Source organism: Vigna radiata, chromosome 5 (genome assembly GCF_000741045.1).
Source record: "Vigna radiata var. radiata cultivar VC1973A chromosome 5, Vradiata_ver6, whole genome shotgun sequence".
In the NCBI taxonomy this organism is placed as follows: Eukaryota; Viridiplantae; Streptophyta; class Magnoliopsida; order Fabales; family Fabaceae; genus Vigna; species Vigna radiata.
The window spans coordinates 12919144-12931132 of record NC_028355.1 but is presented as its reverse complement, the minus strand read 5'-3'; the positions used below and the strand labels follow the sequence as shown (position 1 = coordinate 12931132).

Sequence of the window (11989 nt, the reverse complement as noted above, 5' to 3'; positions counted from 1 at the left end):
CTTTCATTTTTTTAATTATACCATTTATTACATAGGTTATTTTCTTTCTCTACCTATATTTCTCCTTTTACATTATCATATTATTACAGGACTACACTTCCATACAAAAAAAAGTTTACACTTCTTTGACAACATTTTTTTACTATTTTTCACTTTTTTTTCTTACAAATAATAATTATTGTGAAGTGTAGGAACCTACTGAGAATGGACTAAAGAGAATGCTTTTCTGTGAATTATCCCTTAATTTGGCACCTCTTCCCTCTCAGACCAGCTTCAATTGTAAAAATAATTATGGGAATTGTGCTTAGCCAGAACTGTACTTAGCCAGGTTAGACCGACCGTAGGAGCTTTTATGTTTTACCGATTGATCATTTAGTGTGAGTAATCAGATTAGATAATCATTAATAACTACTTAATATATTTAATGATTGTATCAAAGACAAATATATGACACTTGTGATTAGCGTATTATATTCTACAAAAAGATAATGTATTAACAAGTAATTAATGGACCGAACAATGGTAAGGCCTATTAATATAGGATTAAATATTCAAATAAACATATTTTATTCCCAATTACTATCAGAATACACTAAAACAGTATAGCTGACTTAAGCGTATTTTTTTCAGGTATTCTCCCTCTTAACTTAGACGGAAAGAATTTAGAGAAGGAAGATCAGAGGTCAGAAAATAAAAAAACAAAACGAAAGAAAAGTGTGTTTCTGCCCAACACAATTCAACCAAAACAGGAACATAAGACTTAGTCCTCCACCGCTAACCGCTTTCACTGTGTTATGAAACTTGAAAGCGATGGATCCTTAGTCATTTATGGAAGTAAGTACGAGAAGAAAAGATCAAAAGCTTTATATATAACATAATCATATATACACGTTCATATAGCATTGTATTGTAGTCATGAGCATTATTTTGGATCTGGTGTTGAGGGAGTGTTTCAAAAGTAATAAAGAGACTGAATTTAAGCAACTTATCTGACCAATCTGTTCATTAAAATCTGCAACCCCACCACTTCTGAATTTTCCAACACAGAGTTCAGTCATATTTATTAATCTGTAATAATAATTATCTTAACTATACATGATGCATGTTCATACTTTTGAAAAAGTGAAAGAAAATTTTCAGCATTAGGTACAATAATCTTTTGAAGCAAAACATTTAATATGCACTGTTACAAACATTAAATAGTCATAATTCACTTCTAAAAACTTTAAAATCATGAAAGCCAAAAAATTTCTCCCTTATAACTTACTTTGTCATGTTAGTCCCTTTATACACTATTTGCTTAGATCTTTATTGATTTAGTTTGCCTATTTATTCTATAATTTCTTGCGCATATGTTAAGAAACTAATTTGATCAAATCCCATTTGTATGTTAATGAATTTTGATGATGATTTATCAAAATTTAAATGAATAATTCTATTAAGATTCTATGTTAAATTATAATAAAAATTATATATGTTAGTAGTTTTTTTTTCATAAGAAACAAATTACTGCAGTTTAAAAGAAAAACATATATATCACCATATAAATAAATTAATTGTTAATTTCTTTATACTTTTTGGACTTTTTTAATGTACCTATATTATAATAATAGTATATATATATATATATATATATATATATATATATATATATATATATATATATATATATATATATATATATATATATATATATTATAGCTGATTAAGAAATAGAGAAAAAATATAGATGTTCTTTTTTTTCAGTTCACTTTCATTTTGGACTTGTTGTCCTTACTTAATTTTTAGTATTTATCATTACAATTATTATTATTATTAATAACAATATATTATTTTCACTCTTTTGTCATTTTTTTTATATAATTAATAACAACAACCTCATTATTATTAATAGGGTTAAATATGTTTTTCGTCCCCCAACTATTGGCCGTTTTTGTGTTTAGTCCCTCTTTCAAACTATAGTACAATTTAGTCCTTCAACTTTAGAAAACTCTGGTTTTAGTCATTTTTACCAAATTTTTTTAACTTTATTTGCTGTTTCAAACGCATTTCTCAGTTAACATTGAAGCAAAAATGTGTCAAACAGTGTAAACAATCCAAATGCTATAATGTAACGTGCTTGAAACAGCAAATAAAGTTTAAAAAATTTGGTAAAAAAGACTAAAACCATAGTTTTTTGAAGTTGAAGGACTAAATTGTACTATAGTTTGAAAGAGGGACTAAACACAAAAACGGCCAATAGTTAAGGGACGAAAAACATATTTAACTCTTATTAATTAATATGACATTTTTTTAGCATCATCTGTATCAATCATACACCTCCAATACTCCTTAACTATGTGAGATTGAGTTAATATTTTTCTCTATGCTAAATAATATCTGAATTGGATGCAGTTAAAGAAAAATTATTAAACAGTTTAAACTGTAATTTATTTAGAATTTTGTGAGATATTAATGCTAGACGTATACTCAAACTTTTTAATATTAAAAAATTAAGAACCGTATGCATTATATGAAAATGAATGCACTGATTCAGAACACACTTTCCCAGGAACGACATGTTCAGGAAGTCAATGTGTTATATGGACAGAGCAGGTTTATCTTGTTCAGTAGCACCTCATGTTATTGTCTCATAACATAACATCATGGAAGATACCTATTACAAAAATGGATCAGACAATTACAATGTACAAATTTTTTGTTGATTTTTTTTTTGTCTTACATAATTGATAATTTAAAAATCATTTTGACATATTTTAAAATATTAAAATAAATATTTATCAATATGTTTTGAAAACTTAAGGGATGAACAACACATAAAAACGAGTAGAAAATTCAAATTCTGATATTACTAAAAAAATGAAATTGAATTCAAAAAGTTCATGAAGCCAATTTGTCCGACAGTCAACAGGAGAACAGTTTAAAAAAGCCTACTTAGGATACATGTCCTTTAACGCATAAGAACGTGTAATTTCAATTTCTTGTAAAATAGGAAGTAGAAATCACTCTTATTTATATTATTATTTTATTTATTTTGAACGGGTACAAATCTTTAACGCATTTATTATATTGAAGCACTACATTTTATTTGTGAAATTAAATATTAATAAATTATACAATAGATAAAACAAATTTTATTATAAATTCTTATATCTTATTAAAAAAATATATTTAAAATTAATTTAATTTTACGCATAAAAAATGAGATTTGTCAATTTGATTTTATTTCTAATTATTATAATAATTATGAAGTTAATGGCACCATTGATAGAGAGAATCCTTACCCGTGTACCAAAACATAAAACAAATATTTAATTATTATATTTAAATGTTATTTTGATGTTACTTTGGTTATATAAAAGTAGTATTATAATATATAAAATTAATTAGTACATTTAAACACTTTCTAAATTTTAACTAATTTATAAATGTTTTACTTTTAATTTTGTCTTGAATATAGGTTATTGTAGAATGACTTTTTACTATTTATTATCCTGGAATATTTTTGTTTTCTTTAGTTTGTTGGTTGAAAATTTGTTCTAAGATAAAAAAAAAAATATATATATATATATATATATATATATATATATATTTTATTCTTATGATTGAGAGTTTTAAATTTTATGCTATCTCAACATGTATTTTTATGGGAGACCTTAGAAAATGTACATCTTAAACTTAATAATTTCAGATATTTGATTGCTATATTTCAGGCCTGATTATTCTTAAAGGGCATCAGTCGATTTTCTCGAATGATAATGCTTCGGATTTATACAACTATTAACATTTCAATAAGAGAAACAAAATATCAGAAACAATCTCATTGATTCAGATGAAAAAAAGAATATATGAATCGAAACTTTTCTATTCGTACAAAAGAAAGGATACAAGTATATAATTGAATTATCACTCATTCCCACAGAATATTACGCGTGCAATTGTGCATATCTAATAACCTAAATATAAGATATATATACCCTTCTCATCACAATCTGGGCAAGGTAGCTGAATTTTAGGGAAGCTTGAGCATTTCAAATTTGTACATTGATCTGAATCCATCAACATTATTATTACTTACAACAAAGATGTCATAAATCACAGTAGAGCGTTCAACGTCATGGGAGAAAATGAATCTGCTGCCAAATGATGCCACACTATTCATGCAGTTATCTTCAACGGCATAAAAACAAATATATCAGACACCAGCCAGGCAAGCCAACAGGCTGATACCGGAACAGTGCATGTGCTAACAGATCTATTGATTTTTGCAAAAACATTTGCAGATGAGATCTAAGAAAGCTCTTCCGCGTTGAACTTGGTCCAACATTCCTGTTTTCAAGTCCAGAAGAATAAATTTAAGAAAAAGTATCACTGCTATTATTTTTCAGTAAAAACATAAGTTTAATTTTCATACAGCCGTCAACGTAAAAATGTTTATGATATCAACTAATTAAAAATCACTACAAATGTCACTTCTCAATTATTTATTATTAAAATTAATAATTGTTCAAACATGATATCTATTATTGGATTACAATGTCAGTAGTACATTCTAATTAGGTTATAGAAAATTTAGAAAAATAGATTTGATCAGATATTAATTATTTTATATTGTTAAGGTTTTCAAGATTTCTGGCAGATACGTATAGTTATATTATATCAGGTAGAACTAGCAATTAGATAAGGTAAAATCACAATCATGACATTTAGGAGGGGAAAAATGGGTATAGAATTGAAGGTAAAGTATATGATTTCTTCATAACTATTCAGCAGCGTACCTTAAGAATGTCAAAAACCTTCTCTGCTATGTATTTCTGCTCCAGGGTAGCACCTTTCTGTTGGACTTTATCTGGGTGAATACATAAAGTTGCTTTTCTATACACCTTTTTAACAGCAGCGGAAGTTATCATATCTGTCAGAGACACTGGCTGCCAACCACATTCTGGCCAAAGAACCTGCATATAAACTCAAAGGTAAGATGGAATCATGCAATAAAACAAATGTCGTGAGTTTGAAGTGAGGGGGGAAGTAATATATTAATTTATTAATTATTGACACTAAAATAAGACCTAGCAGGGCCTTCATTTAACCACAGGTCAAATAGTTATTTATATATCTCGTGATGTTTAATTTTGAAATATGTATTTAAATTTAATTCAAATAGCGCAAGTTTCTAGCCTCCTTACTAAGAATTTTTTATAAACAGGTCAGAACAACACATGACCCAAGTTCCGTTTTATGTTGTTCGATTTAATGATACAAAAGAATTAGACATGAAGTTAGAAAAGAAGAATAATTTTTCCACCAGTGAGAACGGAAAAAATAGTTTGTTCCATTCTGTTTCATATAGTATTTAATCGCTGTGTAATGGTGGTGCTGTGCCCCTGAATAGTGCTATTTAAAGATTTTGGGGAGGGGACGAGGATTGAGCAACTATTGGAAATCTGAAGGGTCATTTACATGACTTCTTTCCCTTCACATTCATTCAATCCCAATGTGGAATCCTAGCCTCTGCTTCTATGCAAAGACCCACTACTCTGACATCCTTCCCAACATTCAAATACGTTGCACAGCTGTTACACATCCAATTTCTAGTGTCCCATCTCTGTTCTCACTGGATTTTAGCAGCAGTCTTCATCTCTAATTAAGAGCCATTGATAGATGAAAACCCATATATTTTTTTTGGCCAATTTCCACTGATTTAATTACTATTCTGGCCTACCCACTACCATTTTGACCTTGTACATTTCTTTTTTCCAGGACTGTCTTCAACCTCTCTAAAAGTCTGTAGCATTAATGGCTTCATCTACTCGCCCCACATGAAACACCAGGAATCTTTTGCGTCACTTTCTTCCCACCCAATGGTAAAACCCATAGGAAATAACTTCAATATAGACTGGTAATGGAATAGTTTAAAAGGCATAGACAGCATAAAAGTTGACATCAACAATAGAAAGGTTTTTACTTGTGGCTTCTATGGAAAGACTATAATTGGTGGTATTATTTGAGCAAAGAGACAAAAAGGGAGTAAGGAAGATTCCTTCCAACTCATAAAATGATGATGAGGATGGCGTAGAGGCATATTGGAAGTGGGAAAATACCTGCAAAATCATGCGACCCTGTAGCCACTGCCAACAAAGCCAAAAATATATAGCCATGGATTTATGGCTGTTTAAAATCTAAACCACCAAAAATTAGGAAAGACTAAGGGAAACCAGCAGAATTGATGCTTGTGACAAGGAAGCAAGAGAAACGACAATTTTAAACATAAAGATTCCTTTGAAAAATGAAAGTTTGATTTTACGTTGCACACTCAAAAAGCTTCAAGTGAACAGTTGATACTATAGGAAATATGGCTCAAATCTAAAGGTTCCAATCTATCACAAGTGTAGATTTTTTTCTCCTTACAAAGGGTATGAGTACATGAAGGTTCTATAGAAAAATCAGGATATAGAAAGAGAAAAGCGTAGTAGTTCAACTATGTCTGATGCATGGTGTTTTTACATATCCAGGCAAATTTGGTGCACTAATTACAGAAATAGACAAATTTTAAAAAAATTTGGTTAAGAGTGGTTGGTAACTGGAAGAATACTTAGGTTAAGCTAGAAGTGGTTTGTAAAAGAATACTGCCAAGAGTGGTTCATTAAAAGAGTACTCAAGGGACTAATCAAGAGTGATTAGGAACCTAAAGAATACTCCCATTGTACTCTACAGCATTAAAATGCTTAGTGAAACTCAATTAATTGATTGAGAATTGGACATAATTTGCATGGTTAGATGAATCAATATAAAAATATAATGTGTATTCTCTCTTCTCCCTTATTTATTTAGGTTGCATATTATTTTTATATATGCTAACTTAGAAAGAGTCTTTTAAAGAACAAGTAAAATCGGGAAGTTTTCAATTAAGTAAGTTTGTCATTTCTTAAAGCTTCATCGATTGACTAATTGCTTAATATATAAAACCTTCGTCTAAATATTCTCTATCAAACAATATTTGCAAAAAGTGCCTAAAAGATTTTAAAAACACAATTAAACCCCTTCTTCTTGTATTTTTTTCCCTACTTTCACAAGATTGTGTGGCACTAATAGATGAAAAGATGACAGAAAGTATATTAAGGTGGTTCTGAAGATGTCAAGAGAAGGGCAAGGAAGGCAACCTTTCGAAGAGTACATAAGATGATTTTTTACCCCAGTGAAGAAGAGCACAAAAAGACAAGAAAAACATCAAAAGAATTGGTCAAGATGGATTGCATTGAATCTTTAGTCTTTTACCAAGCAAAATGGTTGTGATTCATGTAACCCACCTCACCTAATGAGATAAAACTGTTGCTGTTGATAAATTGTTAGAGAATTATCTAACTAATGTTTGTGAAGAGTGTTTGATGCATCTAGTTATGTGAAGACCACGGAAAAGTTATTTGAGCTGGTATTTGGTAGTCTTGTTGAGGATATTGGAGGGCACAAGGTTGTGCAAGTGCATACCAAAAATGGAAATAACTGTTTTAATTGATAAAATTATTCAAAAGTAGTTTCATTTTAACAGTTTTTATTCTTAATTACTTGTAAGTTGTTACTCTCTTTTTTATGAAATTTAGTCTTAGATAAACTATTTCAAGCCAAGAAACGACATTTGTTTGGACTCCACATGTTCACTGTGTTGATTTGATGTTAGAAGATACTGGAAAGATTGGGTCAACAGGACAACAAAGAGGGATTAATTTTATAAGCCTTATTTATAGCAACTCATAGGACTTAAACAATTCGTGAAAGTTCACAGACAAGTTTGAATTGGTTAGAATAGATATGGAATGCAAAATTTGGCACAACCTTCCATACATTACAATAGGGTAGCATATTAAAAAAATTAAAAAGAAAAACACTTTCGCTTTCAATCAATTAGTTACATAGTCCAAAATAGCAAAGATGCTAAAGGAAAAAGAACAATCAGCACTGTATTGATGCCTACCTTTTGGAGCAATGTTATTTATACTCTTACGGCTAAGAGGCTCCTAGTGCAAGTTTTTAGGTTTGATAATGAGAAAAAGGCGATAACAGATTATATAGATGGAGCCAAAGAAGCTATTCAAGATGCATTCAAAGGAGAGGAAGACAAGTATCAGAGGTTTTCACTATTACTTCATCGTCCATAGCATGCAACAAGCTTTTATCTTAATTCCCAATTCTTGAACACCAATCCAATAATAAAAATTGATCCAAAAACTATCAGAGGGTTTTGTATAAATGCATTGGACGGCTGGATGCAAAGAGGATGTAGATAAGACATCAAATGGAGAGCAAGTGGCTTGATTCTCCCTGCTCAGCAACTAATCTTTTAGAGTTCCCCAATTGCTTGGGTACTTATCAAATGGTTAGAGTTTACTAACAGTATCCCAAAAAGAGCCACCTGCTGAGGATTGAGTTGAAAGACCAATTGATGTGTCATATAGTGCAGCTGTCAGGACATCAACTCTCAATGCTATGATAGACACTTGATATTAAGAGTTTAGACTCACATAGAGAAGGCTGAGATATTATGAGATATTTAGTTGAGTACTTAAGTCGCAAGGTATTTCTCCCTTTAACGACTAACCTTTAAGGGAGAGTTCACCAAGTTCTTGGTTGGTTGAGTATGTTTATCAATGGGCAACCGTATAGACGATGATGATGCCTATAAAATGCTTGTAATTAAATTTGAATATTTAGTTGTTCTACGACTTAGAGTTTTCAGGTTGTTCAATTCCTTCATTTGTTGTTATTGATGTGTATTTGTTAACTTTTGATCATTAACTATGAGTACGTCTATAAATTAGGGGTTTTTTTTCAGCATATATGTGTATAAATTTATGTTTAGGATTTAGGGTTTCAAAATAACAGTCAACCCTCTATCTTTCTATAGCATTTTTGGAGCTGGCTACTCCTCGCCACTTCCAACTTTTAAGACTGTGTACTGGCAGTACTTAATCACTCTGCTCAAGATATTTCTTCGCAGCACAAAACAGTTATACTGAAAAGCACAAAAGTAAAACGAATTATTATCAATTGATAGTAATGATTGTAAATGAGCGTTACATATTGTAGAGTTGACAGCAAAGCCCGCATATTGCCTTCTTTCCCTGCAGACCAGCGCCTTATCTGAACATCCGCACTTTCAGCAATTCTCTGACAAATAAAAATAAAAAGTCATGCAAAGAAAATTTGACAAATATATACAGAATAAAATCAAAAGAATTATGGTATTATACAATGATTATCCTTGGAAATAAATAACAATCTAAACCAAAAACAACTCGCTTACCCGCCTCTCTTCTTGCTCCATCTTAGTTTGAATATCACGCTGGTTCATATCAGCCACTGCTTTTAACTGAAAATATGACAGTAATAAAAACAAATCCAATGAGAATTTATTTTAATAAAACCTATAGTGTTAATGTCATGAATGAACAAGGAAGACCCCGTATTTTCTTTTAAAGAAGCGTATGAAAATAATATCATACACTGGTCACTGTAGACATCATTAGGCTAAAGATCTTCTTTTCTTTTTTTCGTTAGCTAAAGATTAGGCTAAAGATTTGACTATCAAACCATTTCAGAAAATACAGTATCACAAAATATTAAGAAAGAAACTATAAGAAGATGGTGTACAATAGGCATTGATGAGCCTCCCTTTCCTTATTAATGGAAATAGAGGTAGAATAATAACAAAACACACCGCTCGTTCTTGTGTCCTCTGATGACGTCCTAATCTTGCTTTTCGTCTTTCCTCAGTTTCACCTTCAATCTCCTGGAATTCAGATGATGGGGAGCCTACAGAAACAAAAAATAAATAAATGATATGTTGACCACAAAATCACTTCACTACAGAAGAAATCACTAAATTTAATAAAACCGTACCACCAAAAATCAGTGATAGGTCATCAAAAGAGGTCATTGTGGGAGGTTTCATCTCACTGGCTGGGGATCCTGATGGAACTCTTGGTGACACCTCAGGTTTCCCTTTGCTCTTCGTCTGCTTATTATAATAAAAAACAAAGTGAATATGGTATGAGGGTATTGAAAATCATTCAAGCTCATTATATTCATATCTTTTACCATAGTTGTAGTCCTTGACTTTGGCACACTGCTTGATCGAGAGCCCATGCTGAAGATGGATTCAAGATCATCCACGGCATTTGACTGACTCACTTTCACATCTGGAACTCTTTTACCATTGTTTATCTTAACTGACGAGTTTGGCTTAGTCTCTGCAGCGTTAACATTGGCCTTTATACTACTAGCATTAGTCCGTGCCCCACCCATGACAAAACTCTCAAACTCATCTATTGATGATATATTTGACCTATTAACTGCATCAAAAAATCACCTAACTCAGCCAGTGGTATATAATAAAAGGAAGGCTATACTGCTAGTCACGAGTGAAGCTCATGCATTTAGAAAGCACCTTTACTCATTGGCCTGGGAGGGGACTTCAGTATTGGGGAGCCTCCTTTTGGCCCTTTAGAATTATTCAACTTAGTTTTCTGCCCCAGCGAGTCCAGGAATGATTCTGAAGACGCCGAGCCTGAAGCGGTTTCAAATATCAAAAAGGGATCATCGTGGGACGCGGCAGCAGGTTTGTTCGGAGTAACACTTGGCTTATTCATCTCAACACTAAAGAATATAACAAATGACACACATTAAAAGTGAAATACAAAATAAAAGGATTGTATGTCTGAAAAAACAAAATAAAAGGCGGTTAGAAGGAAGACTACACTAAAGGTGAGACTCTCCTATATATTTCAGTCATTGGCAAAGTCGAGTTCATATCAATAACATCATGACAGAAGCAAAGCACCAGTTAAGGAATAAAAGTAAAAGTATATTTATTAGGATCCATAAAAGTACACTCCATTGTAATTTTATAAGATGTTTATGTGATTTCTAACAAAAAACAGTCCGTTTAATTTCTCAAACAAGAGATTGATTAGCAAAATGTTTAAACTATTAATGCTATAAATCTAGAAGGAATTAAAGACAAAGTTTCACTACCCATTATTGAAAACACCAAAGCCAGAGATGAAATCATCAGAATCGGGTGTTTTGTAGTTTCGATTGTTGGTGTTTGTATTTAATCCACCCATCTTATCTAGCAGATCATCAACGCCGACACTCTTCGCCTGCACCCCACCGAATATGTCATCCACATAAGACGACGTGGAAACCGGTTTATTAGATCCGGCGAATATGGAATCGTAGTCGAACGAAGCGCCGTTGGATTTGGCGTTACCGCCGAAGATATCATCGAAATGTTGCGTTTTGCTATCGCTACTGTTGCTGAAAACTCCGTAATTGAAATTGAAATCAAAAGAGGAACTTTGGGGAGATGGGGATCCGTTTAGGGTGGATTTGGAATTAGAGCGTGTTGGGGAATCCGAGACAATTGGAGGTCGCTTTGTCGATGCCCTGGCCATCGGAGCGGATTTTCCTTGTGGTTTGAGACCGAACCTTTCGGTCAAAACACCGAACTCATCCATTATTGAATTAAAAGAAGAAAAAGAATGAATGTAGCAATGGAATTGAATTTGGAGTTAGCTGAGAAGAGCTGAAACAGAATAGAATAGACTCATTAATCGTTACTGTTTGTTTTCTCTGAAGAAAGAAAACCGTTCAGAGAATTTTTGGAAAATAAATAAATAAAAAAAAGGAAAAGGGTTGAGAGAAGAAAGAAGAAGAAGAAAAAATGTGAAGAAAATGAAAATGGAAGAGTGGAAGAGAAAGGAAGACAGAGAAGAAATGTATGAAAACAGGATGTAAGGTTGAGGATGTCGGTTGTAATTTTGCATCAAAATGATGACCACGCACAATTGCACGCGCTTTTTTCCGTGTCGTTTTGTCTTTTACCTTTTTTACTATTTTAATCATAGTGATGGATGGATCAGGGATCCACTTCGACAGAGTACATATACTTTTTTATTTTAAATTATTTGGTGAAATCAATAGGTCTGAGTAA

General features: G+C 31.8%; 1 protein-coding gene across 2 annotated transcripts; it reads right to left on the bottom strand.

Annotated features, from left to right (window-relative positions):
• Positions 1-3823: 3823 nt before the first annotated feature.
• LOC106762219 (auxilin-related protein 1) lies at positions 3824-11757 on the bottom strand. 2 transcript variants are annotated; one of them, XM_022780624.1, is made up of 9 exons: positions 11029-11757; positions 10442-10650; positions 10093-10346; positions 9895-10012; positions 9713-9807; positions 9299-9364; positions 9073-9162; positions 4779-4955; positions 3824-4329 (listed from the first exon to the last, which is right to left on the bottom strand). In XM_022780624.1, the coding sequence occupies exons 1-9, from the start codon at positions 11511-11513 to the stop codon at positions 4291-4293; spliced, it is 1533 nt and encodes a 510-aa protein (XP_022636345.1). In that variant the 5' UTR covers positions 11514-11757; the 3' UTR covers positions 3824-4290. The 2 variants fall into 2 exon arrangements, with proteins under 2 accessions (XP_022636345.1, XP_014501482.1); XM_014645996.2 differs by having other exon boundaries at positions 9895-10009; positions 11029-11755.
• Between the last annotated feature and the right edge of the window lie 232 nt (positions 11758-11989).